General features: G+C 60.4%; 1 protein-coding gene across 3 annotated transcripts; it reads right to left on the bottom strand.

Moving 5' to 3' along the window:
* Positions 1-296: 296 nt before the first annotated feature.
* Positions 297-24,814, bottom strand: NADSYN1 (NAD synthetase 1). Of its 3 annotated transcripts, XM_053662919.1 has the most exons (22): positions 24,661-24,751; positions 24,450-24,571; positions 23,405-23,465; positions 22,429-22,545; positions 22,059-22,112; positions 21,607-21,696; positions 17,865-17,916; positions 15,620-15,708; positions 15,341-15,458; positions 14,464-14,595; positions 12,074-12,148; positions 11,133-11,257; positions 10,627-10,675; positions 10,045-10,147; positions 9,457-9,625; positions 8,717-8,852; positions 7,696-7,802; positions 6,063-6,194; positions 5,620-5,689; positions 2,556-2,684; positions 1,813-1,989; positions 297-793 (listed from the first exon to the last, which is right to left on the bottom strand). In XM_053662919.1, the coding sequence occupies exons 2-22, from the start codon at positions 24,460-24,462 to the stop codon at positions 743-745; spliced, it is 2,049 nt and encodes a 682-aa protein (XP_053518894.1). In that variant the 5' UTR covers positions 24,463-24,571; positions 24,661-24,751; the 3' UTR covers positions 297-742. The 3 variants fall into 3 exon arrangements, with proteins under 3 accessions (XP_053518894.1, XP_053518893.1, XP_036991205.2); XM_053662918.1 differs by lacking the exons at positions 24,450-24,571; positions 24,661-24,751 and adding an exon at positions 23,671-23,712; XM_037135310.2 differs by lacking the exon at positions 24,450-24,571 and having other exon boundaries at positions 298-793; positions 24,661-24,814.
* Between the last annotated feature and the right edge of the window lie 2,598 nt (positions 24,815-27,412).

Below are 27,412 nucleotides of genomic sequence, written 5' to 3'. Positions count from 1 at the left end.
ACGCACCTGCCCACAGAGACCCCGGGGGACGTTGCTGCCACGTCCTGAGGGGCACCCGAGGGGACTTCCCTGGCCTCGTCCAACTGCCTGTTCTCACTCTTACAGGAGAACATATTTGCATTGTTGAATGCCCGTACTTTTCCCAGCTAGCTTTCGCCTCATCTTGTGTCACTGTCGTGGGGTTTTTGGGGACTTTTTGTTTTGGGTTTGCGGACCACCCGCCTACCCCTCCCACTACTGTGTGTGTCCCAATGGGCAGGCGGAACAGGCATTTTAATTTGAGGCAGGACGTCCAGAGGGTGGGAACAGAGGAAAACCCAGGTCCCTGCAGCGTTGGGTCCTCAGGGGGACGACAGCAGTGACCGGGAAGCAAGGAGTGGGGAGGAGCCACTGTGGGGAAGGGACACAGTGACGAGAGTCATAAACGAGGGCAGAGGAAGAAAAGGGGGCAAGGCCACTTCGCAGACTGGTCGACAGGCCCCCGTCCCGTCCCCTCCCTGTCCTGGGCCACATGGGCCTCGGGGGCCCCCAGAAGCACATGGGCAGGGAGGCCACGGAAAGCGTTTGCTTCAACAGTGAGTTAAAAAATCACATCATTCTCTTGATTTCAACTTTTTTTTAAGGAACCGGCTTCAAAGATCCCTCTCCTCTGACGTGTGGGTGAAACAGGACTTGCTGATGTTCTGCCTGCCAGGGGCGGGGGCAGCTGAGCTCCGCTGAAGGTCCCTGGCGGGGGCCGACGTCAGTCCGCACTGTCCAGGTGCTGCCGCTCCCTCCTCTCCAGCTGGAGCACCTGGGGGGAGAGGCCCCGTGAGGACACAGCGACCCCGGGCTGACTCCAGCCATCAAGCCGCGGGAGTAAATGCATGAGTCACTTCAGAAGAGCGTGGCAGCCACGGACCAGGGAAACCAGGAGACTGGACGGCAGCGCCCAGGCACCCAGTGTGGCCGGGTACAGGCTGTGCAGGGACAAGTCTGCGCAGACGGCCACCACCCTCCCGCAGTGACGGCGGGGCAACAGGACCGCAGGGGACGCTACCCTTCCCTGGCGTGGCTTCTCAGGTGTCTGCATTTGTCCATCTCTGGGTGCACAGCCTCCAAACCCCATCCCTGCTCTGGGGGGGCCATCGCTGAGCACGCCCTGGTGGGGGCCCAGCTGCGCCTCTTACCAACTCCTTATTGGGGGCAGGGCCATGGAGCGCCGTGTTACCTGGCTCCAGCCTCAGTTCACACCTGGGTCCCTCAGAGACGCTTCCCGGTCACCAAGCATTAGGTGGGCTCTTCCAGGGCCCAAGCCCTAGCCCAGCCGTGTGCCCCAAGGCTCATCCCATTTAAGGCGTCCTGGGCTCACTATCAGCCACCCTTCCCCTCCCATCAGATTATCACAGGCGGGGGGCGGGGTCTGAGTCACTGACCCTGGAGGAAGAGGGAAGGAGGAGAGAAGGGCCGAAATCCGCTCCTTGCCTTCATTCACCACCCGCCTTGATTCTACTTGGAGTTAATTGGGGAAGGACCTGGAGCAGGTTGGGAGCTGAGAAGCCATTTGCCTGAGCCCACGGCTGAGGAGTCGCTGTGGCGGGCACCACACTCGTACCGTGATGTACGGCTTCTCGTTTTGGGCACACCACCCCCACAACCCCAGTGAGGCCCAGAGCAGCCCACGCCGAACTCTGACCATTTGCACACGGGCCCCCTGCAGAGAGAGGGGTGGCCAAACAGGCCCCCGCGTCTGTAGACGAAGCCCGCCCGTGCCCCGAGGTTTCCTCGGTGGGTGGGCGCCGAGCGCTGTGTAGCCGCCCTGGCCCCACTCACCTGGCTTTCTATGCACCGGAACTGCCAGGGCCAGCCGGCGCGGTAGAGAAAGGGCCGCAGGTCGAACCTGTTGTCGTCCGGGCTGTAGCTCTCGGCGTGGTACGCGGGTGTGAGTGTGGTCATTTTGTGTCTGTTGGTGGAATACTTGGAGAAAAAATGTTCCACTTTGTCAGCCACCTGGTGGGGGGGACGCACGGGCGTCACGGTCTGATGGGAGGCGGCGGTTCTTGCCCACGTCACGAAGAGCGAACGGCGCCAGCAGACAGGTTCCCTGCTGCACCGGAACGTCCCGGAGGCAGCAGGGGACAGAGCCGGAGCTCGGGCCAGGGTGGCAGGGCCCCGCAGCCACAGGGTCCCGGACGGCAGCACCCTGGGGAGACCTGAGCTAGTCCTGGGAGGGTCTCTGCTGTCAGGCCTCAGGCCGTAGCCCTCCCAGGCACGGCCACTCGCAGAGAAGCGGCGACGTGCCGACCTCACCTCGGCATCATGCTTTGCCCCCCAGAGGAGGGCTCAGTGTGCTGGCGAAGGCGGGGCTGAGCCCCGCTCCCCTGGAACTGGCCGGCCAATGGGAAGGCTGAGCCGGTGGAAGCTTGGAACTGCGCCGATGTGCCATGTGAGACAGCGCATAGGCTTCAGGCCAGGCCGTGTCTCCTGGGCCTGCGAGTCCAACCCACGCCACCAGGGCGCTTCACCTGCCGACGTCCCCGCGGAACGTCGGGCGCGGCTCCCCGGGCGTGGCGTACCTGTCGAGGGGTGAAGGCGTCTCTCCACATGTGGAGCAGCTTGCAGAACATGCTGTAGGGCCCGGCCTTGGCCGTCTTCCGCAGCCTCCCGAAGATGGACAGCTCCGCGTACGTCATGCCCATGTCTTTCTGCGGAGCGGAGGGGACGGCCGGTCAGGGCGGAAGGACGCGGAAAGCTCTGGTGTGGGCGGGAACTGGGGCCCGGGAGCGGGGGTTCCTGAAGGGTGGGGGGTGGACGTCCAGGCCTCGTCCTCCCCCAACATGGACTGGCCAGTAAGGAAGTGGCTTTCAGAGGAAATGACGGCCACACATTTGGCTTTGAGGGCTGCCATGGGCTGAACTGTGGCCCCTCAAAAGATGTATCCCCAAATCCACACACTGTGGCTTTATTAGGTGAAGGGTCTTTACAGGTGCAATTAAGGATCTCAAGATAAGGTGACCCTGGATTTCAGGCGGGCCCGAAAGCCAACGGCAGGTGTCCCCAGAGAAGACAGAAGGGAGGAGACAGAGCAGAGGCCGTGTGAAGACAGAGGCAGCGGTTATAGCGATGTGGGCACTGGCTAAGGGATGCCCAGAATTCTCGGGGGGAGCACAGCCCTGCCGGCACCTTGGCCTCAAACTCGGGGCCTCCAAGTCTGAGACAAGGCAGGTGGGTTGTTCACACTAGCCAGTCTGGAGTTCCGTTACAGCCGCCCAGGGCAGCAACACGAGGGCCCACTCGAGGCCTGTGCCCGCCCCAGGGAGCCCGCCTTCCCCGGGGACGGCCGACTCAGAGGAGAGGGGTGGGGCTCGTGGAAATCAGGCCCTGTTTTAGTGGTGGGGGCCTGAAGCCCTGGCAATGTTGGCTCCAGTTCCCCCTCAACTCCTGTTCCCTGAAGGATGTACAGAGAGAGATGGTGACACTGGGGTGTTGTGACACAGCAGGACAGCCCTCACCTCTGACCGGGGTCTCTGTGGGACTCCCTGTGACGAGGCTCTGGCTCCTGCTCCCGCCACCCACCCTGCCTTCCCTCAGGCCTCAGCGCCACTGTCACCTCTTTGGGAGGCCTGGTCTGACCCCCCATCCCAGGGACACTGCCACCCTCAGGTCACCAAGGTGGATTTGGGGGGGCAGACGCAGAGCTATGGGGGCCATCACGGTCACTTCCTGCTAGTCTGTCCCCTCCAGGGGCCTGAGGACATTTTAGGGAAAGTGACTGTGCCTGCCTCGTTCCCCTCCGACCCCCAAGTGCCAGTGGGCTCCGGCAAGGACCGCCCTCATCGCTGCCCTGGGTTCGAAGGGGTCCTGCACCCTGTGACATCTCAGTTCCTGAAATCCAAGTGATAGGTGGGGACCTCAGCCCCCCTCGTTCGACAAAGGGTAGAACCAGACAAGAAAGTCGCCGAGGTGATGGGAGACCCGGACACTGGAGACCACCGGACCTCACAGATGCCCATGGAGCCCTGGGCCGACAGCTGCCACATTCTCCCCACGGTGGCACCAGGACAGACACGGTGGCACCTGCACAGCCCCTGGGTGGGGACTGGAACAGGCCTTGTCCAGCGGGAGAACAGGGAAGCCCCACTGACCACGACAGACCAGAGTCACAAGGTTGGTAACAGAAAGTTGGGGAACTGGCAAGCAAAAAAGAAATGAAAAACAAAATGCACTCCTAAATAGCCAATGGGTCAAAGAAGAAGTCCTAGGAAAGTCAGAACGAGTTCTGAGAGGGAGGAAGAGGAGGACCCAGGACACTAAGACGGAAGAGCCGCAGGGAGACCAGCCTGAGAGAAGCCACGGCCGTGAACACTGCATTTGCAACGAGAAGACCCCCCAAGCCACACCCTGACCTCCCACCCCCGACAAACACTGGGGAACAGCAAAGTCAACCCGAAGCGCACGAGAAAGGACATCCTGGGGCCGGAGGGGAAATCCGAGAAGCCGAGAACAGCAACGCAGGCGACATGGCCGGGGGGTGGGGTGGGGGGGGGGAGGTTGTCACACACACGGGCAACGGGCCCCAAACGAACTCAGAAAACAGTTCCACTCACAGCAGCACCACCACGAGTAAGTTGCGTAACACACAAATTTCACCAAACAAGTGCACACTCACACTCTGGAAAGCACAGCCATCACCGGAAGATGTTAACAGAGGTCAACACACAAGTTCAGGGCTAGGAAGGCTCACTGTTTCTGGGAAGGCCACACCCACTGAACTCGGCTACGGCATCGGGGGCCACTGCGAACACCTGAGCTGTGGGTTTCCTTCCTTCGGGCAGAAACTGACAAGCTGCTCTCGAAATCCGTGGGGAAATTCGAGGGACCCGGAATTTCCAAAATTATCTTCAAAACCAGGAACAAAGGGGCAGGGCCCACACGCTCCGGTCTCGGGACTCACCACACAGCCCCGTGGGGACACCGGCGGTCCTGGCGTGAACACAGGCCAGAGACCGGTGGGGCAGAAACCAGAATTAAAACACACGTTTATACAGTCAACTGACTTTCAACCACGGTGCAGACACAAGTCAGTGGGAGAGACAACAGTCCCTGCAATGAACGAGGCTGGGAGACAGCCAGACATCCACGTGCGGAAGGACGGCCCCATGCCCCTTCCCCCCGCCATTCACGAAAACAGACCCAACAAGGTCACGGCTGGAACGAAGGGCTAAACCCACACAACTCTCAGAGAAGATACAGGAGCAGATGTCTCTGACCAAAGGGGCCAGAAGCAGGAAAGTCAGTCGTCACGGATCTCACAACAGTCCACGGCCCCTCCCACGGGTGTCCACTACAGCCACGAGCCACAGCCTGTGACCCAACCAGCCCAATCGGTAAAGGCCAGCCCGCGGCACGTGCATCTGTGGGGTCGCTCACACTCTCCTCCTCTGGGCCCCAGCCTCCAGGCGGCCGAGTCAAAATGTCAAAGGCCAGTAGCAGACCGACCCGAGTCCAGGCTCCAGGCCAGACACCCAGCGCCGGTGCACTGTCCCCCGGGGCAGAAAGGAGGCAGTGAAGGAGCCCAGCTCAGACACTCCGGGAGCGGGGAGACCGGGCAGAAACCCAGTGACAGAGCCAGCACGTTACCTCATCTGTCTGGGACACCTGTCCGTCAGCCAAAGGCTCCAGCTCTGCGGTGGGTGGTGTGGCCAGGATGCTGCGGACAAGACACACAGGTACGTCATGGCCACTGGGTGCCAACTAGCTCAACGGACACCGCAAAAGCGCCAGGCTCTGCCCTCCACATGGCCACATGAGCTGCGTCAGAACCCCCAGCTCACGGTGGCAGGGGAAGCGGGACCAGGGGATGAGGGAGGGGGCCTGACCTGGCCTGAGCCAAGGGGCACAGGAAGGAAGGAAGCAGGCGTCCTGGTTGGGGGGGCTCCCAAAAGCCAGTGGCAAGCAAGACTCTTTCATCAGGTGGTGGGGAGCGAGGGGTTGGGGCGGGGCAGGCGAGGGTGGCCCACACTGTGTGAAGCCTGGCTCAGGGCCTCGGCTGCAGCTGCAGCCCACAGGCGGGCGGCCCTCACCGCTGCAGGGCGGGGAGCTGGAAGCGCTGGAGGCAGAACTGGATGAAGGTGCGCAGGTCGGTCTTGCTGATCCCGCCGATGGGGTTGATGTCTGCGCTGGAGCAGTCGTACTTGGTCAGGTAGCCCAGGAGGCTGCAGCGAGAGAGAACAAGGGGTTCCACGTGGCTGACCCCAGGGGGGTCGCCAATGGGGGGCCACCAATGGGGGGCCCGGCACTGCAAAGCTCGCTTCCCCAGGGGCCCGTGGAACCTGAGTTTGGCACGTCGTAGGGGAGTTTGCTCGGGCTGGGGGACAGTCAGCACTGGGCTGGGGGCAGCCTGGGTGGCGGGAGGAGGGCGGGGCCTGGCGCACACGGGGGCTGAGCCGGGGGCAACAGGGCCACCTCCTGTGGTGGATGAAGAGTGGCCCCAAAGGGTCCCAATCCCTAGGGCCTGTGGATGCCTGATGTCACAGAGCAAAGGGGCTCTGTAGCAGTGAGGATGGGGGGACCGGAAAGGAGGTTTTTATCCTGGATTCCTGGGCAGCCCCAATGCAAGCAGAGTGCCTGAGACACAGAACGGGGGGGGGGGGGTGTCAGAGCCGGAGGGAGCTGTGACCACAGAGGAAAGGCACGGAGGTGCCGCAGCACCAGCCTGGCAGGGCAGGGAGGGCCCACAGGCCAAGGGGTGTGGGCACCTGCAGAGGCTGGAGAAAGCCCCGGCCAGACCACCCCCCTGGAGCACCGGGGGCCCCAGCCCTGTGACACCTCTGGAACAAAATCCCAGCGACACCAGGGCTCAGAGGAAACGCAACCAAAACACCTCCTGAAAATGCATTCCCTACGGCAGCACCGGGGCAACAGAAGAGCAACGGAAATGGGTAAAATCCACAAGGGGACGGGGAGAAGTTTCACCAGCTCCAGGGCGCTGATTTCTGATTGTTGTGATTAAACAATAAAATAGGACTTGAAAGTCCAAATACTTAACAGAGAACACATTTGCAGATATGCAAGGACGTAGGAAGATTAAAACAGACATGCTGTCAACAGAAAAACGTGTGGATGGATGGATGGACGGACGGATGGACAGATGGATGCACAGATTAAAGAGGAGTAAATGACATAAAGTGTCTGAAATTCCTCAGGAAACACGGAGCCGCTAGGAGCTGCGTGGGGAGCAGCTGCGAGGGGCAGGGCAGGAAGTGGGGACACCGAGGCTGGGGAAGGGGCTCTCCCCGCCTCCCCGGCTCGGTGCGCAGGTCTGCTGGGGAGTGTCTGGGAAGCTCTGATCAGTTTTTTTTTAACCAGAAAGCAACATAAGAAAGATGGTATTTCCCGTCCCCATCACACATCATCTTCCTGGTGTGGAGAGGAACCCTGGATGCAGAGCCAGGGCCTGGGAGGGCATGGAATCACCATGGAGAGAGAGAGCAGCCTGAACAGGTGCCATGGGGCGGGAAGCCCACTCCAGGTACAGTGTGAAGAGGCTGGAGGCAGGCGGTGGGCAGGGGCAGTTTCCTTGCCTGCTGCATCGTGAGATGCTGGAGTGTTGATGTCACCAAAAGAGCCGGGTGTGCCCTGAGTGACGCCGGATGACATGATGCCCCCACCGTGCCTCGGGGAGCACCCCTCGCCACACCCGTGGGGCCCGCACACCTCTCGTCCACGTTGGTGGACCCGAGCACCAGGAGTCCTCCCCGAGCGTCCCGGGACCAGAGGCTCAGCTGAGCAAACAGGTAGGCGATGACCATCCTCAGCCGAGCCTGGGAGACAGGAGTGGAAACGTGACCCTGTGCCGGGCACACGTGGCGAACCCACTGCCCATCACAGAGTGAGAGAAAGGCTGCCCCCAGCACCCTCTGAGAAACAGGAGAGGCGGAGGCGGTCAGCGTTCTAGCGTGCAGAGAGGACGGCCGGGAGCCTGTGCAGGCCTCCGGGGTGGGTGCATCTCCACGCGGCCCTGTGCTGGGCGGCGGCCCAGGCAAAGACGGGAGAGCCCAAGCCTGGGGCTGGGTGTTGGGGGGACTGGGCTGCAAAGGCGGCAGAAGACACCTCGGCCCCTTGTCACACTCCCATCGCCCCTGGTGCTTCTGGAGGAGAGGGAGGCCACCGATGTCCAGGAGGAAGGGGACCGAGAGGACAGTGCCAAGCAGCTGGAGCCCAGAGCCCCTCTCTGCCCCCACCTGCCCACAGAGTCCAACGCCCCTGAGGCAGGCTGGTGGGGGTAGCGGTGAGTCACTCAGCAAAGATGCAGAAAACACACACACACACACACACGCACACACACACGTGCACGCTCACACTCCCTCTCACCAGTGCAGATTCTCACCCACACACCCATGCACACACATTCTTACACAGTCACGCACTTACAAACACTCACGACCCACAGTCACAATGACAGCCCCATCTCACTCTGAAACTTTCAGTCATTCTCACACGTACTTTCACAGATGCACACACATGCTCATGGATGCCTCACGCCGTTACACACTTGTGCAGACACATGCGTCCTCCCACTCCTACCACTCACTGTCACACTCACAAATACCTCTGCCACACAGCCCCTCACTGACACCCTACTCTTGCACACTCATACACACACTCATGCTGCCTCACACGCTCACACACACACACACACCCGGTCCCCATGGGGACCGAGGCCGGGCGGGCCCACCTGTACGTTCTGCAGGGCCAGGTTCTCCCTGCTGCTCCCCCCGTGAGCCGCAAACAGCGGCCTCCTCCCCGTCACCAGGCTGAAGATGCCCAGGACGGCCTTCACGGCGGGATCGATGCCGAGGCTGATATGGTGGCTGTGAGGCGAGAGGGTGGGCGGGGGCGTGCATGAGCACACGGCGGCACACGCATGCCACGGAACTCGCTGTGGCGACCATCACCGAGTGCATGACCTAGATGACCCAGTGGCATCTGGTGCGCCCACAGGGCTGTGCAACTACCACTTCTGTCTCGCTCCAGAACGTTCCGTCTCCCCGAGAGGAGACCCACGAGCGGCCACTGCCCACTCTCCCCTCCCAGCCCCTGAGGGCGATGAGCCGGCTCCCTCTCTCTGTGGACTTGCCTGTGCGGGCAGCCCACGGAGATGACCCACACCGCATCCGCCCTTCGTGTCTGGCCCGCTCACGCAGCCCAGTGTCCTCGGGGTCCCTCCGCGCTGCAGCGTGGGTCAGGCCTGCACACGTCAGCCCAGGCCGCCCGCACCTGGGACACAGGGACAGGGAGGCGGGGGACAAGCAGACAGCTTGGATTCGGGGTGACATGGATACATGGGCTCCCTAGAACCTGGCTCGAGCCGAGAGGCAGTGGAACCCTGCTCAGTGAGCCACAAACGTGGTCACAGGCATATGGCCTCCCGCGGTCACAGCCGCAGGCCTGTGCCGGTGGCGGCCACAAACCCACCTTCCGATCTGCTGGGCCAAGTCTCTGGCCCTGTCGCTGGTCTCCTGGGAGGAGTTCTCGCTGGCCATGTAGCAGGTCGTGAGGACGCGCCCACAGAGCTCTCGGGGGTCCTCGGGGGTGTAGCTGGCCTGGTTGATGACGGCCCGGACGTCCGCCAGCACCTCCTGATCTGCAACCGGCCACACGGAAGGTCAACGGCCGCTTGCTGTGTGCGACCCTCCCTCTGTGTTGCCCCAGGAACCCTGTCCCACGAGTAGAGTCACCCCATTTTCTGGATGTATCATTAGGGGATGTTCAACGCCAAGGCACGTGGGGGCGGATTTGAACTTGGCCTGACATTCAAAGCTCACGTTCTTTGCACCAGGCCATGCTGGGGACAGACACCAGCAGCAGACATCGGCCCAAAGCCCTGAGAAGGGACGTCCATGGCCTTGCTGTGCCCAGGCCCCGGGCACGATGCTGACACCTCTGCAGGCCCACAAAGTCCCTTCCCCCCGTGCTGCCCGCGACCTGGGTCTGCCCTCCGCTCCCCCACAGGCAGCCCGAGCACTGACCCAGGAGCCTCCCTCAGCCCCCGACGTCACCTACTTCCGTTCTTCACAGCCTCGCAGACCTGGTGGCACATGGAGTAGACGAGGCAGGCAGTGGCTGCGCTGTCCACCCCGCCACTCAGGGGCAGGAAAAACCCTCCCTGGATGGGCCAACCAAACGCAAGGGTGAGCACAGCCCAGAGACGCGGCGCGCCCGAAGCTCAGCCCCGCTCCACCTTCGAAACCGAGGAGCGCCCACACAAATGCCCGTGGGCGTCCGAGCTCTCGCTGTGGGGGGAGGAGCCTGGTGCACCCCCCTGTGCGTTTCTAGAGGGCAGAGGCCTCCCATCGAGGCGGCAGACTCTCCACGGTGAGCACAGATGGGCAGGATCCCAAACATGCAGGGCAGGCCGGCCTGTCACTCCGAGGGCCAGAGGCAGGAGCCACTAGGCCACACACGGAGCCAGACTTCGGATGCCCTTCGGCCCCCCGCTGCTACAGACCAGGCCCCCGAGGAAGTCAGAGTGAAGGCAGGCTTGGGGTGCTCACATTCCAACAGCAAAACCACTAGCCTGCCACAGGACTGGCGCTAACCCACCGGCAAAGGGAACGGTCTGCTGGTGAGACCCTGAGCTCCTACCTGTTGGCTGCGTCTTAAAAAGTCCCAGAGCCAGCAAGCAGGTCCGAGGCTGGGGAGAAATGGTGGGGGAGCGTTAGGTGTGAGAAGTGCCACCCTGGGGAGCGGGCCGGGAGAGCCGCCAGCAGCACTGGGCTCTCCGGGCACCGGTCCCTTTAAGCAACTCACCGAACTGATGCATTTTAAGTCTCAAAACAGCCCTGGCAGGCGGGTTCTGCCTTTGGTCCCATTTTGAAATGGGGAAACCGAGCAAGACACAGAAAGGACAGGACAGAACCTTTGTCTCCAGGTCTCAGTGCGGGGAAGTGTCAGAGCTGGGGGTGGCACAGCATGGTGTGGCCACAGCGCCCACGCCCTCAGCCCCGGGAGGCGTGGCAGCCTCCTAAGCACACGGCTCCCCAGGCGGGTTCTGAAAACCAGCCACGGCGTTCGCTCCGTATGGCCTCTGGCGCAGAGCAGGGTGGAGGGGGCAGCCCACGGGGCCCCTCCTGCATGGGAAGGCCGCCCACCTGATCTCCTCGCCAATGCTGTGGTATTTCCACTCCACGGGCTCGGACGGCGGCTCCAGCAGGTCCTCGTGGCACGAGAGGGCAAAGTCCACCTTCACTCGGGGGTAGGGGCTCGCCCTGCTGGCCTGTCAGTGGAGAGACGGAGAGTCGTGACCGATGACGTCACCTGGGCACCAAAACCGTCACAGGGCCCCAAGAGGGACTTAGAGCCGGCCTATGTCAGCCAGAGGGAGACCCTCCACCCACCGGGACGGCTGTGATCAGAAAGACAGACAGTCACAGTGTGGGCGGGGTCGCGGAGGGATAGGAGCCCTCGGGCGCGCATCGCTGGTGGGAAGGCAAGATGGGGCAGAAAGTGATTACAATGCAGAATGACCGAGTGGCCCAGCAGTTCCACTCTCGGGCATGTGCTCCAGAGAAGTGGGGGCTGAGCCCGCACCCCGACGTGGGCACATGTTCCCAGCAGCATGTTCACCATGCACGAGGGTGGCAAAGCCCCCGTGGGTGTCCACAGCTGAGGGGACGTGCACGACTGGTCAGCCCCTCTGGACGCCAAAAGCCATGAAGCCCCGACTCCCGCCACAGCAGGGGCGGGCCCTGGGCACACTCTGTTCAGTGGGAAGCCGGCCACAGCGGGCCACACGTGGCGTGAGTCCCTTACAGGGACTGTCCAGGGCAGCCAGAGACACAGAGACAGGAAGCAGAGTGGTAGCTGCCCAGGGCCGGCGGGGACAAGGGGTCCGGGTTTCTTTCTGGGGTGCTGGAATGTTCTAACACTGACGGTGGTGACGGCTGCCTGGGGGGTCTGTGAACACACTAAACCCCTGAGTCAAGGGCTTAACCCAGCGGTTGTGTGGACTGGAAATGGTACCTCGATGACACCGTCATTTAAAAAAAGAAAAGGTTTCTGGGTCTGGCACCCTACCGGGGTGTCCACGTACCGCTAGGTTTCGAGAGGAACTCTCCGCCCTGTAGCTTCTGACGTCCTCCAAATCCAGCGTGGCGGTGAGGACTTCCTGGGGGAGGCATTTCAAAGAGAGGGTGTGAATTCCTGGTTTTTCCCCTCACAGCTGTGATTTGACCACTTCAGGGGGTGTGTCAAAGTGCACAGGGATGGCTCACGGCTTCCGTGGCTAGGGCTGGGGCCTCGTGGACCCTAGGGCCCAGCAGGAGGGGGGGACCGGTGCTGTTGCCACCCCAAAGCCCTGCCCTCTTGTGGCCACTAGAACCTCTATACAGGACATAATTCTGTGGATAAATGTCTACGGCTGGCTTCTAAGACAGCTTAAAAAGGCACACGGGAGCAAGGGCCCCTTTTGTGCCTTTGAATGCAGTTGTGTGGAAATGCAATGGCTGGAGCTGCTGCAGCCATCTTATGACCAGGAAGAGAGGCAATCTGAGAATGAGGCCCACACAGAGGATGGCTGAGCTGGGGAATGACAGAGAGGTGGAGCCAGAGCCCTGTGACCCATGCCAGGGTCCTGGCACCCCAAAAAGCCACCTGTGTTACAGGAGGTGACACTTCTGTGTCTTTGACCCCAGATAAAGTGGTGTGTGTGTGTGGGGGGCACGTGGGGATAGGGAATCTGTCACTTGCAACCTATGGCAGAAAAACACAAAGGTTTTAACTCGTAAATGTATTCCTTCCTTTACAAAAAAATCCTAATCAAATTACATTACCAGAATGTTGTCTCATTATATACAGTGTGGGACACTTATGGGTGACACAGGATGGCCGTGGTCACCCTGCTCCTGCCACTAGGCCTGTGGACAGCTGCCTCTGTCAATCCTGGGCCTGACTCAAGCTGCAAACATCCAGTAAGAGAAAGAGAATAAGGCGCTCACACATTCTTTGCTTCCCCTGTCATTTCCCAAGAGATGGGTCACCAAAGCCACCATGCTTCCGACATGGCAAAGCCCAAGAAAGTGTGAAGCCACTTGAAAACAAAGAGACCCCAGAGGGTGTGACCCTCTTCATGAGAAGAAGGCCCTATCCCACTTCTCCCCACGACGAGGTCGGTTTCCTGACGGATGTGAGATGCGTGTGCCCCAGAAAAGCTTCACGCTTGGCGCTGGGGGACCAGCGGAATGGCCGCGATGACCCACGTGCCGATTCCTCTGGTCGTCCTAGGCAGACCGTGGAGGAGGTGGCGCGGTGGCATTGCCTTTGGCCAGGGGACAGGGACGCGACCTCCACCCCTGGACACTGGGGCAAAGCCAGGAAACTCCAGCTCACAAGCTCCCATGTCACGTGAGGAAAGGTCCTCCAATGCTGGCGTAAGAATCATGCAGGTTGTTGCTGTGAGTCAGGAACCCCCGGCGTCTGATTTGGGGGCCTGGGTGCCACCTGCACACCTGCTTACCCTGGCACAGGGGACCCCGCCCCACCTGCTGGTCAAGTTCATGCCAAGGTGCCTGCAGCTTTGACATGAGGCCAATGTCCTGTCCAAACCCACCTGGACTGAAAGAAATGCAGCCACTTGAATGGACATGATCCTTCGTTCAAACCCCTTCCTCTTTGTCACGGTTAATCCTGAACAGCAGGGGGCCTCTGAGGATGCTGTCACTTGGACAGCAGAGCCCGGGGGACAATTAGGAGGCCTTCCAGGGTGTCGAGTGTACCTGCTGCTGGAACCCAGTTCCAACACTCGTCCCCAAAGTATAAGCACCGAAGGCAGCTGGATCCAGAGACCATGAGGGGACTCTGTCACCGGGAAGGATGGCCCCAGCCCCACTGCCGCTCAGGCCGACCCCCTGCCGGGACGCAGTGACCCCCCCCACGTGTGAGCAATCAGAACCCTCATCCGTTTGGGGTGACCGCCAGCATTTTCCTTTGTTCTGGCTTCACGAAAGCAGAGGGAGGATGATGCGGTCCTCCACAAGGGCCTTCTCGTCCGTCTGCTCAGCCGTGTCGGGGCTCCCGGTGGCCGCCGGCCATGCAGCTGTCCCAACATGCCCCTCACAGGCTCGGGGGGGAGCAGGGGCGCCCACCCTCTCGCTACTACGACACCTCCGCCTCCCTCCCCTCAGGGTGACCGTGCGTGGGGTGGGGTTCTGCTCCTTGGGTGGCACACAGCTGCAGCTGGTAAACTGCTGTGGGCCTCATCTGTCCTGTGTTGGAGACATGTGCAGGGTGGGGACTGTCCCTGCAAACACAGGTGGGGGGTCCTCTCCCACCGACCAGGTGCAGGGAAGCAAGCAGGAAGGACACCGCAGGGGCCCGCACCAGACCCCCTGGTTGTTGGTGGGGGGACGGAGAAGATGGGCTCTGGGTGAGCCCCAGCTGGGAAGGGACCGCCCCCCACCCCCACCGTGCACGTGGGCTCCTCACCACATCGTCCAGGGAGAACTGGGACCCCTGGGCAAACACGCTGCCGTTCATGGCGATCATGGCGCAGCCGTCGTAGTACAGCCGGTCCCCGTCACAGCCCTTCTGGTTGGCCAGCAGGTAAATCCCTCCGTTCTGGAAAACGCAGAGCCACCAGCGTGCGTCAGCAGCGGCCGGTCACCTAGGCCTGCCGCCGGCTCCCGGCCCGCAGGCCCCTCCCCACTAGCTCATAAGTAGTGTCCCCGGCAGAAAAGAGACGCTCGCTCGGGGAGGCCCACAGCCGTGCGGCGGCCGTGCCCTCGGCCTTTTGGGGCCCCAGGCGTGACGGGCACGTCTATGACTCCCTCCTAACGGCCCCCAAGGCAGGCGCTGGCATCTCCGTCACACAGGAGGGGCGGGTGGGTGCAGAGAGGACAGACCCCCGCGTGACGGAGCCGAGCTCCAAACCAGAGTGACCGCCGAGGCAAACCTGTCCCGTGAGTGACTGCACAATGTGGTTCTCACGGTGTCACCAACAAGAGTGGCGAACACGTGGGCATTCCCCACGCTGCCCCAAGATGCCAACGGGGAGGCAGCATGCCCAGCTCCCGGTCACCGTGTCACTTGTCCCGAGACACAGTGCAGTGGTTGAAGGCCTGGGAGCCAGAGGCTGGGGTGTGAGCCCCGAGGCCACTTGTCCGCTGTGTGCCCGGCATCCTGCTGTGGGTGGGGAAGGGTGACCACAGCGCCTGCCTCTGGGGCGGGGAGTGGTTTCAAGGTCTGGACGGGGTGGAGCAGGCGCAGCCCCAAAGGAGTGACAGCGTGCCTCTGGGGCCCAGGCCACGGACACAGCGCCCTGGCCTGAGTGCTCAAAGGCTCCCGCGCCCCAGCCCGTGCCCACCTTGGTGGTAGCCATGGTCACCAGGTCCACCCTGGCGTGGGCTTTGCGCAGCATGTGGTGGCTGCCGGAGGCGTTAGCGAAGATCTCCACGCCATCCAGGCCCATGTCGATGTGCAGGCTGTGGGTAGGGGGGTGACGAGATGAGACAGGTCGCGTCCCCAGCCTGCCCCCCACCCCCCAGCCTCCTCACCAGCTCCCGGGCATCTCCCGAGCCCCAGGCCGGGACCCCGGGACGTCTGCAAGTCCCCAGCGCTCCCAGCTGGCCGGGCGGGGGCGGACCTGTGGGGCATCCAGAGCTCCTCGCAGATCTCGCTGCCGATGCAGGTGTCCTGGGTGGCCAGCACTGCGTCCCCGAAGGGCACGGTCTCCTGCAGGCAGGGGACAAGTCCACACGACACTCCTCAGCCATGGCCGTCTGGGCTGCCTACTGACCTAGGGCCCGGGTTTTGCTCAGAGGACCTTCACGAAGGCGGGCGTTTTGCTGCGACCCCTGATGTACCCCGTACCGGGAGCACACCCTGCCCAGGTGGCCTGGTGGCAGCTGGCACCGCCCCCCACGCCGACTCAAAGGGCCTTGGGTCACACATTCACTAGCCAGGAGCCTGGCTCATGGCTGAAGGGGCCTGCTCAGCTCTGGACGTGTCCCCACGCACACGCTGCCACCGTCATCGTGGCTGTTCATGACGGCCGCCTCCACCGCCAGGGGCTCCTCCGGGCTCAGACGGCGCTGGGCGCTTTCTCCACGCACCTGACAGCGTTGCTAGGAAGCGGCCCCGTCCCTGTGCCGCAAACGACCCAGCTGAGGCCTGCGAAGTTCCAGAAACCTGACAGAGGCTGCCCAGCTCCCGCATGGCAGGCCTGGATGCAGAATGCAGGTGTCTATCCTCAAAGGTCACTTCCATGAACCACAAGGGGCAGCTACATCCAGCGCAGGGCCGATGCCTCGAACCCACAGTGGCTGGGGCCAGTTCCTGCAGCCCGTCCTCAACCAGGGACCCCCAACACACACACACACACACACACACACACACACACACACACACACACAACCACACACACTCACGTACTGAGCTCTGGGTCCAGATGACTTTACAACATGCCCAGGGCTTTCCAATTCTCTTGGGAGGTGACTGGTCCTGGCCGAGAATGTCCCCTACCAGTCTCGGCTGTGCATTCACTGACTGCATTTTGGAAGGGCCTGAGCCCACTCGAGCCCCCCAAGAGCCCCTCGCAGGAATCAGAACCAGGAATCAGTACCAGTGACACAGTCGGGCTCCTGAACAGAGGTGACTTCAGCCCAAGGGCCAGGCAGCCACTGTCCACCAGGGAACTGAAGGACCCCACCCCCCGACAGCAGAGAGGAAGAGGACGGGGGCCTGGAGGGTGGTGACTTGGGGGAGAGGGGCCCCACCACCCTGTTCGGGTCCATTCCTATCCCCGCTGACCCGCTATCAGATTCCGCACGTCCTCCTGGGCACTTGAGGGCGACAATCAGGGGTGGGGAGAGCTGGGTGTGATGGGCCAGATTATGTCCCTGTGTTAGAGCTCTGGTCCCCAGGACCTCAGAAGGTGACTGAATATGGGACGGGGTCTTTACACAGGTGAGGGAGGCACCATGAGGTCACCGGGGTGGGCCCTAATTAAAGGTGACGGGGGTCCTCACCGGAGGACATCAGGACACAGACACACACAGAGGGACGGCCATGTGGGGACACAGGGCGAGGACGGCCGTCTGCATGCCTGGGAGAGGCCTCAGGGGGCACTAGCCCCGTGATACCTGGGTGTCGGGCTCAGCTCCCAGGATGGGGACAGTGAGTGTCTGTGGTTTGAGCCACCACCTGTGAGCTTTGTTAGAGCAGCCCGGGCAAAGAATACCTTTGGCAACCAGAAGGGAACCCAGGTGGGAGGCAGAGCAGTCAGGGGCCCCCCAAAACACACCCCGGGGCCCCTGCTCCCAGCCACCTGCAGTGAGTGGACAGAACAGGGTCCAGCTGGGCCACTCAGTGGCTTCGAGCCAGAGAAGGGTGGGCGAGGCCCAGGAAAAGGCTGTGAGAGCAGAGATCTGCAGGCCTGGCCCTGGGTTCAAGGACAGGGCAGGACAGGTTCTTGCCGCTGGTTTCTCACCGAATGAACGGGCAGCCAAGTCAAGCCTCCCATGCGTTTTACCACAAGAGACCCCCAAATCTGGCTCCTTGGGCTTCCCTGGGTCCCCGCCCTTGCGCAGCAGGACACGGCCAGCAAGGGGGGCGGGAGAGCCCTCAGCGTGCCCCTCCCCGCACCCACCCGAAGAGCCGGCCTGGGGCCCCAGCGGAAGCAGGCATGATGTAAGAGAAAGGGGGGTGCCTGCCGCTGTCTGGGGGTCCTGAGACTCCTCCCCACCGAGAGGGGTTCCCCCCTGTTGGTTACCTACACGCACCGTGGGGGTCCTGTGACTCTGACCCGAAGGCTCCTGCCCCACATGTCCGCCACTGGCCCCAAACTGTGACACTTGAGTGAAAAATGCATCTCAGTCCCCAAGACCCACCTGCTTCGTCAGGTCCCGGATCATCCGAGGGAGGAAGTGCTCCTCCGTTTGCCTGCGAAGGAACCGCACGGAGCTGAGGCCATGTCGGCAGAGGGGCCTGGAGCCGCGCCTCGGCGCCACCCCCAGCCTCGGCCTCCCCACCTGGGGCCCACGGGGAGGTCACAGTTCCCCACCGAGGAACCTGGGGGAACTGCGGAAAGATCGCCCTTCATTCACCCAACACACATCACAAACCTGCATTGTCACTGAAATAACAAAATGGTCCAAGTTCTCTAATGCCGCCGGGAGGCCGACACGCGACTGGGGCACAGGGCACCTGAGGGCCCCCCCGGCCCCCCCAAAAGGCAGAACTGCAAAAGTAGATGGTTCGCAGACGTGACCTCAAACAGGCTGTTCCAGGTGCACCGTGGAGACATTGTGTTCACGCCACTTCTTTCTGAGGATTCACAGGAGCTTCCGGATGACTTCCATGCCCTCTCTGACTCACATAATCTTGAAAAGACGGGGCTGGCTTCTGTCCCTCACTAAGGAAGGGGACGGGACACCCAGACCCTGCTCACTCGGGGCCGCCCCACCACCCCACGTGGAGCGTCCGCAGGTTTGCCAATGGCGACATGGTGGCTTCTTTTCTTCCGACATCATCTTTTCCAGGTTTACCCAGGGTTCACGCAGGGTCATTGGCTTTCACCTGCCATGGGTGATGCTGGCCAATGTCCCCGGGTCCCCAGCCAGCCATGGATGGCAGTGGCAGTGGGGCACCTGTCCCTCCTGACAGTTTTCCAAAGTGTTTCTCCGGGGGCAGGGGAGGTCTCCCTGGCGGGCAGCCTTGCCTTCTCTACCATCTTCCTTCCCAGCCCAGCGGGGCACACCGGTACCTCACTGTGACCCCACTCCACCTCGTCCCGAACGGCCACGGTGCTGTCTGTCTGTGCATTTACAGGTTTTTTCCCTGTGACATGTGCATTGGTCTGTTCCTTTCTTCTTGTGCTTCTTCGATTGGATTTTCCTTTAGCTTTTTCTTACTGACTCACGGACCCTTGTGTATCCCGAACAGTAATCTTCACCAGCACACGCCTGTTCAGCGTGTGCTGCAGGCCACAGTCCTCAGAACAGAGGGACGTGATTACAAACTCCATTCCGGTCCCAAGGTCACAAAAACAGGATCAGGTATCGTCTCAAAGATGGACACTTGGATCTTTCACTTGTAACGTTTGATCTGGAGTTGTTTTGGGCTAATGATCTAATAATCAACGGTGCTCGTGGCGTGAAGCCTCCATAAAACCCAAAGCGTGGCGTTCGGGGGGCTTCTGGCTCAGGGAGCACGTGGAAGTGTGGGGACAGTGGCCCCTGGAGTCTGTGCGGAAGCCCTGCCCCGCACCCCAGGCCTTGCCCCAGCCTCTCTTCCACCTGGCGGTTCCCGAGTTACGCCCTTTCGTCACCGGTGACCTAGTGAGGAAGTGTCTCTCTGGGTTCCGTGAGCTGCTCTAGCGAATTCATCGAAGCCAAGGTGGGGGTCAGGGAGACTCCACAGCCCGCTGACCAGAAGCACAGGTGGCCCAGTGGACTAGCATTTGGTGTCAGAAGCTGGGGCGGGGGTAGGCTTGTGGGACAGAGCCCTTCACCTGGGGGGGGCCTGATCCTCTCCTAGAACCGAGTGCGTTGCTTGGTGGTGTCGCCCTCATAGAAAGGAGATCAGGGGAAGCCGGGCTCCGACGAGCGAGTGGCTGACAAGGGAAGGACTGGACGCAGGAGCAGATCGTGCGCAGAGGAGAGGCAGGTCCCGGAACGGTGACGGGAAGGGGGCGGACACCGTGCAGCAGGCCCAGGAGCCCCGGTGGGCTGGGGCCGGAGGGCAGAGTGGGCCCAGACGGCTGAGATGGACGGAGACAGGGACGGGACAGCTGGCTGGCCCTGCGCGGGAGGAAGGGGCATACCACGCACACCCAGAACACAGCCTGCAGCTCTGCCGTGAACTTGTACAGAAGCAAGTCCATTAACACTGAGCTGAGACTCCACCTGAAAACTCTGAGGCTCCACGTCAGGAAGACGAGGCACAGAGACTGAAGGGGGGCTCTCTGGGCCACACCCTGTTCTCCCAGAGCCAGAAGTCCCTGGGCCAGTGTGTGTGCACCCTCCAAATACGAGGCGAGACCCGGAGGGTCCGGGAGAAGGGAGCAGATGAAATCGGGTGGGAGCAGGGCTGCGGACTAGGTGGGGCGAGTGGGGGTCTGGTTCGCTTTCAAGTTCACGGAACTATATACAGCATTTAACACCAAATTTTACATTGAAAAAAGCAGAGTATCTGCACTATACAAAGGAACAAACCACTGGAGGAATCTCAAAGCATCACCTTAGAACAAGGAACCAGCCGGCACAGAACACACCACACCCGTGACTCTGCCCTTCAGGCAGAGCCCAAACCAGGAGGCGCTCCTGCCAGGGGAGGGGTGGGCTGCAAGGGGCCGGAGGTGGGGCGGGGCCGCCACCACCCACACAGCTACCAGAAACAAAGCACTGAAAATGGGTACTTGATTGTACATTCGTTATTCGTACCTCGATAGAAATAATTTACAGTAGACAGTTTTGATATAATATTCCTAAATGTGGGCTTTTAAAGAGCATTTGAGTCACCTTATTCCTTGCTATGTCATTCCCATAATATTTAAAGTGTTCAGAGCAGGGAAAACAATTAAAAAAAATTTTTAAACTGGCCCAATACTGACACCCAAAGCTGGAAAAAAGGAAAACCTGGAATAGACATTAGCAAATCAGAACAGAGTGTAATCTGCCCCTTCTGGAGTTTCTCCTAGAACCACAGAGTTACTTTGTAGCCATCCCAACGGATGCTGAGATGACAGGGGATGAATTCCACGCCCGCGCCCAGTCCTCCAACCCCAAAGCGAACAGAACCAGAGACGGCTGCGGATCTGGAACCCAGGCGGAAACAGGGATAACTTCCCAAGTCAAGTCGGGAGGAAAACACAAACTCCCATCGTCAAAGACATTTGCTTTGGAAAGCGTCTAGAGCGTTGTTCCAGAAAGGCCGGCCAGCGAGAGCTGTGACGGACACGGCCGAGAGGGTCCACATGGGAAAGGAGAAGTAAAATTTTAGTTGGATAAAACCAGCAGAGTGACCGCTAGACACGATGAGAGAATGCACAATGGTGGCCAGTTTGTTACAAAAGCGACAGACAGGATTCCCACTTCCCACCTAAAAATACGAACCACTGAACATCGTGCAAAGCGTCCATTCACAGCAGTAGCAACAACATGTACGAGTAGGACTGACTGTAACAAGACCACAGGGCAGGGCTTCTCCACCAGGGACAATTGTGCCCCCGGGGACATGTGACAATGTCTGGAGGCATTGTGGGTTGTCACAAATGGACAGAAGTCAGGTGGAGGCCAGGGCCAGGGGTGGGACAGCCCGCAGGAGAAGGGCCTGCCCCACAGACGAAGGGCTGGAGCGGAAAAACGCTGATAGACAGTCACTGGAGACGTGAAGTGAGCAGCGATCCCCCATGGCTGCCTGAGTTTTTATGCCTGTGATGAATTGTCTACAATCTAATCAGCAGCCGCACAACAGCCACACCTACATGACAGGTGAGGGGGCCAGGGGCAGGGGCTTTGCCATGTCCCTCCCCCATGATCTGGACCACACCGCTACCCACGGCGCAGATGCGTCACAAACTCCCGAGGAGGGTCACCGGGCCGCTCCCGTGCCTCAGGAACCCGCGCTCACCGGCTTCTGGACCACGGGGTGAACCAGCGCTGTTCCCGGTAGTTCCCTTCGTTTGCCAAGGCCATCTTGGGTCTGATGAGCAGGATCTTCCTGCAGGCAAGGGACAAGAGTGTCCCTGAGATGGACACTCCGGGTAACGGGGAGCAGCCCACGGACCCACCCAGCCCTGATGGAGACCATGAGACCCGGCAGGCATCACTCCACGGGTGTGCCAGGGGCCGAGCAGAAACCAACCCTCCTGTGACAGACCCGGCAACGGGCCCTCTGTCTCCAAACCCCACCCTGCCTCTCTCTCTTTGTAGCTCCTTCAAAGTGCCTGCGTGGTCGTGGCAGGGACCGGAGAAGTAATGACACTTCTGCTTGGTGCCCCGAAGACACCTCCCAGGGACCATGTCACTGACCCCCAGAGCCTGGAGAGCACCTGGGCCCCTGCAGTCCTGGCGACCACCTACCTGTTGAGAAATATCACCCTGCAGTTGTAGCGCACGTTCCGGTGCATCACGGGCCTGCGGAGAGAGGGGGCGCCTGCCTCAGCCGAGGCACGATCTCTCTCTGCTCCCGTCTGAGGCCCGCCCGGGCCCTTGCAGAGAATCCCAGGCTGCGGGGCCGCTTCCTCAAACCCAAGTTAGAAATGCACGGCAGGTTCTGCCAGGGCACAGACTCTAAGAGGGGGCACAGCCTCCTAAACCCACAGAGAGTCCGTCCCCTCAGGGGCTCCTTCCAGGGGCTGCCTCCCTGAAGCTAGAGCAGCGCTGGAGGCATCACGCCCTTGAACTTCCCTCTTTTCTGAGCTTTCTTGTCGACGCTCCGGTGGGCACTTACATTCCCACGTCACAGATGATGTCCTGGGTGACTGGAGACTCCAAGAGGGCAGCCAGGACTTGGAGCGAATGCAGGAGGGTGTCCGACTCATAGTAGTGGTCCCAGCATCCATAGCCGCTGCAGAGGGAGGGAGGGGACAGAAGGTGAGCCCAGGGACACACCACGGTGTGGCAACCAATTGGTTATTTCTGAATAAGGGTGGGGAAAGGGCCCAGGGGCCAATCAGTGAGATGTGCCAGGTGCGATCCAGCAAGGGACCTTCTGCAAGCCCCGAGGTGACTCTAGCATGCAGCCCAAGTTGGAACCGCTGCTGCAGACAATGTTGCATTTTACTGGACACTAAGACAGGGAAGCCTCTCCTGCAACCGTGGGAGGAAGATCTGTGAGAGAATAAACCTGGCTGTTTTAGAACACCCAGCTTGTGCGGTGTTGTATGACAATGCGCAGCTAATACAAGGCTCCAGGTCCCGGCAGGCCCAGAGACAAGAGGGAACGAAGGCTCCACGACTGGGCCGGACCCGGAGACCAGTGGGAGCCTAGGGAAGCCCAGGGGGCAGCGGACACCCACAGCCGGGGAAAGAACCTGGGTTGTAGGAGGCTTAGTGTGGCAAGTCATCGGTTGTTTCCGAAGAAGGGGCTAGAAGAAAACTGAGGAGTCGCCCAAGACGCACAAAGGCAGAACACAGCGATCACTACGCTCACTTAGGGAAAGGGGCTGAGGCCACCGACGCAACCTGTCTGTGGCCAGGTAGGGAACTGACGCCCTGGGACAGGTGTTGGTTCTGCAGAGGCAGCCCTGCTTCTACAAGCCAGGCGGGGAGAATCAGCTCCTTGAGCCGTGGGCACAGGCCCCCCCCCCATGGGTTTCTGAGGGTCTCCTTCACGGCCGCCCCTCCTTCCGCACCCTGAAGGCTAAGGGGTGCTGACGCAGAGACCGCCCTGCCCAGCCTGGGGTGCTCCAGAGTTCTGCTCTCACCATATTTCCAGTTCCGGTCCAAGCCTGTACTTTGCTCCCTTCTGTTTGGCAATTTCAATGCCTACATGTACAGAGAGAGAGGGGTGGGGGCATTTCAGCACCTACCGCACGTTCGAAAGCAGATAAACGCTCTGCTGCAGAAGGTGCGATAGAAAGGAAACAGAAGCACTCGGGACCTCCCTGCCCTGATGCCACTGAGGCTGGCGCCTCCCAGGGGACCGGTGGCGCCTCCCAGGGGACCGGTGACCCCTCCGGGGAAGGAGAACCTGGCAGCATAGCCGGGCTGACTGCAGTGCCATGGAGGGAGGAGGAAGTCACTCCCTGGTAGCTCATTAACAAGCAAATGCGGAAGGTGCAACACAGGGAGAAGGCAGGGCTGGGAAGCACCAGCCAGGGGCAGGCACAGTGAACCTCTTGGGTGGGTCAGCAGCCCCCCAGGGCAGCATGGGAGAGGCTGGCTGAGGGGGCACCGGAGCACACCTCTCTTCCCCCAACCAGATCTGCTCTGAGTTCTGATGAGATGACAGCACGTTGGTATGGAACAAAATAAAAAGGATGAAGGTTCCAGGTGCCTGGATGATTAGACCTGGCCGCTAGAATCCTTCCGTCTTTGCTGATCTTGGCAAGCCTCCTGCAGTGAGCAGATGAGGACCAGACCCACAGGGGCCATCCCTGCAGGCCGCCCCCGGCAGGCAGCAGCGGTGAAAGCGTTTACTCTCGATGGTGAGCCGGCACCCTCCAAGACTCTGGCGATCGGCTACATGAAGACCACACCTGGCCTCTCTGCTTGCTGGCTCGCCTTTACTCCACCCCACTCTTGGGCCGCTTTTTCCGTGGCCCACCAGCAGGAAGGTCCTCAGGCTCCAGAGACCACCCACTGTCGGACATTTCACAACATCCTCCCCAGTAATCGGCCACCGTCTCCCTTTACACACCTCCAAGGATGGGCAGCTTAACTCAGATACAATACCTGGGACCCCTGAGATACCTGAGGACAGGTCTGCACCGACCCCTCATCTGCACTCCACAGCCAGGCTTTTCTTACCAGGTGTACGCATCACGTGTCCCCAGGCACTGTAAACGTTCCTTCCACCCTTCGAGGAGGGCCTGGGCACTCACACGAGCGTGGTCGTTATCCATTATCTGTCCCCACGCCCACTCCTCCAGCTTCTCCAAGTTAAGGCAGTGAGCGTGAAAAGCAAGCCAGTCGGGTCCTTCGCTCCGCCCCCCCACCCCGCCCACTGTCCCAGACTCACTCTTTAATATCCTTTGCAAATTGCCTTCGAAGTCTAGGGCCCACTGGTTGAGCGCGCAGGTGGCTACGGTCACCTTCCGGCCCATCCTGGCTACAGTCGCCTAGGAAGGAGGCGGGCCGTACTGTGGGTCCTTTCGTCCTACAAAGACCGGCCGAGCCCGCGCAAGCCCTTCCCAGCGGTCCCGCCCCGCAGGGCGGACCTGGCGGAGATTGGACCGCGTCAGGTCCCACCCCTTTACCGCCCCGCCCCTCCCGCCCCACGTCTTGATCTCCGCGCCCACACCACGCTCGTGCGTAGCCCAGTCCTTCCCCGCCCATCGCCCTGTCCTGCTTCCGGGACTGTTCAGCTCCGCCCGGGAGCCAGGCCGCGCCTGCGCAGTGTGGGAGGCCCGTCAGAGGCCGGTCGACAGGGGGCGGGCTGCACCGGTGACCTACGCACCTGCGCCCTACAAGCCAACAGGCAGAGGTGTTGGTTGCCAGGTCCTGGAACGCTGGTGTCGGGGCAGGCCTGGCCCCTCCCCGCCCCTCTGTTTTATTCCACACTTCCCTGCAAATTGCACCTTAATGTGCTTCCGCAACTCGATGTTTTTTTCTGTAGTGTCCTTATCCTCGGGGTCTGCCTGGGGCTGGGCTGGTGGTACTGTGTAGAAAGGTGTCACAGCACCGGTCCAGGTGATTTGGGGAGTGTGTTTATTAAGGCCGGGCACGGTAAAACAAGGACAGGCTTAGGGTAGAAGAAGCAACAGGAGAGCGCACAGGCTGGGCTGCTTTTGTTGTAGAGCGATCTGATCAGACCACCGGGGAGGAAGGAGTGGGGGCGGGGCGTAGGAGGAGTTCATGAGGCCAGGGTGTAGGGTAAGTGGAGGCAGACTGTCTTCCTCCCCCAGGTGTGTGGGTGACTAAGAGGAGCAGCGTTCCCATAGCCTTGGAGGGTCCTGATAACCAGTGTTCTCACAGCCTTGAGGCTGGGTCCGATAAACTGTTCCCATAACATAGAGTGAGCTCGCCTGCACGGAACTACGGTAGTATGTTATGTAAGAGTTTGGCTGTTTTCTGGCTTTGTTCCCCTCTCGTACTAAAACGGGTAGGGGCTTTTCACTAAGGAGGCGCACAGCTTTGGTTTGCGTGGTCGCCCACCCGCCAATAAAGAAATGTCAACCATCCCTACCACTCTGGACATTTTCTTCTGTGTACTGGAGGCTAGAGTGTGTGTGTGCCAGGCCTTGATTGGTTGTAACACGCAAGCGAGCCAAAGCAGCCCCCTCGTTTCTTTCCTGTGACACTTGGAGAGAGCCCAAATGTCACGGAACAGCGACGGGGGTCCTGCTGCCTGCTGCCACCCGCTAGGTGAAATCCCAGAGGCAAAGGTTCGGTGACCCCTCTATACAGGGGCACAATCTGCTGAGATGAAGAGAGGGCTGGCTCTTGGGCTCTTTTACCTGGAGCATTACCTGCATTTTGCAACCAACCGTATGGGAAGGAGCTCTGGGCGAAGCTTAAGGGCGGGCTGGCCTGGCAGGAGGTGGCAAGTTTATTCTTCAGATAAAAGATAAGATACCGGGCCCTGGCTGGTGTAGCTCAGTGGATTGAGCTCAGGCCTGCAAACCAGACAATCGAGGTTTGATTCCCAGTCAGGGCACATGCCGGGGTTGCAGGCCGGTTCCCTGCAGGCCAATTCCCAGCAGGGGATGCGCAAAGGGCAACCATACATCTATGTTTCTCTCCCTTTCTCCTTCCCTCCCCTCTAAAGATAAATAAATTAATTAAAAAAGATAAGATACCAAAGTTGTGTAGCTTTTGTATCTTCTGTTGTTTTAGTTTGTAAACTAGCCCTACAGAAATAAGATAATTAAAACTAACAGGGAAAAGCTAAGAGAACCCAGCTGTTAGAGTTTAGTCTTAATTGATAGGTTTCAGTGATTAAAACTGTGACTGGATGGGCTTAAGTGACTGCTTTTAAATAAAGATGTCTTTCCTTTGTCACCAAACCTTTGCCCCTGGAATTTTGCCTAGAGGGTGGCAGCAGGCAGCAGGACCCCTGCCGCTGTCCCGTGACACTGGGGCTCTCTCAAAGTGTCACAGGAAAGAAACGAGGGGGCTGCTTCGGCTCACCGAGAAGTCAGAGGGAAGGGGGTCTTGGAGACAGGTTCAGGGGGTGAGCCCAGGACGAGCTGCTGCTGCCCACTGCTCCCCTGGCTGCAAGTCTCGTGGGGACTCTTAGAGTTTACGAGAAAGAAAGGGAAAAGTTCGTGCTGGAGAGAAAAAGCGAGGGCGCACTACAGACAGAGCCCAGTCTGGGTCCTTTGTCTTGAAGCGTTTGTCCCTCTTCTGTGGGTGGGAAGTCTAGGGGGGGAGGTCTCAGGGGAGGGTCTTAACAGCATATTCATTAGTTTGCCGGGTGTGGCCTTCCGTGTGTTGATTCATCAAAATGAGTGTATAGAGGGGTCAGGGTTATTCTTTGGTCAGTGCGGTCCATCTTTAAAGAGTGTCATTGAGAAGGGGCCGGGGCCCAGGCTGGTCTGCCCCAGCACAGTCTGGAATGTGTAAATCATTTGCTCCTGGGTGTCCTTGGTTCAGGAAGATGAGACCTGTGATCCACCAGCTGACTGTAAATTGTTCCAATTGTTTGGCCTTGGTTAGTTATTTTGTCTGTTTCCCTCATTCCTTTTGCCAAGGAATTTCCCCAGATTCTTACTAACCTGCCTCAGTATCAAATACATTCTTTACATCGTTTTTCTGCAGTTCTCCATTGT

Source organism: Artibeus jamaicensis, unplaced genomic scaffold (genome assembly GCF_021234435.1).
Source record: "Artibeus jamaicensis isolate MK-2021 breed Jamaican fruit bat unplaced genomic scaffold, CSHL_Jam_final contig_3109, whole genome shotgun sequence".
Classification (NCBI taxonomy): domain Eukaryota; kingdom Metazoa; phylum Chordata; class Mammalia; order Chiroptera; family Phyllostomidae; genus Artibeus; species Artibeus jamaicensis.
This window is presented reverse-complemented; position numbering and strand designations above follow the sequence as displayed.

Bases quoted from the DNA above. Each gene is read 5' to 3' on its own strand.
- NADSYN1 (XM_037135310.2), bottom strand. From the start codon at position 24,745: ATGGGCCGGAAGGTGACCGTAGCCACCTGCGCGCTCAACCAGTGGGCC. The intron at 10,148-10,626 runs GTAGGAGCTCAG...TGGCCCATCCAG, and splicing joins TTTTAAGACGCAGCCAACAG to GGAGGGTTTTTCCTGCCCCT. The intron at 1,990-2,555 runs GTACGCCACGCC...CCCCCCCACCAG, and splicing joins ACGCCTTCACCCCTCGACAG to GTGGCTGACAAAGTGGAACA.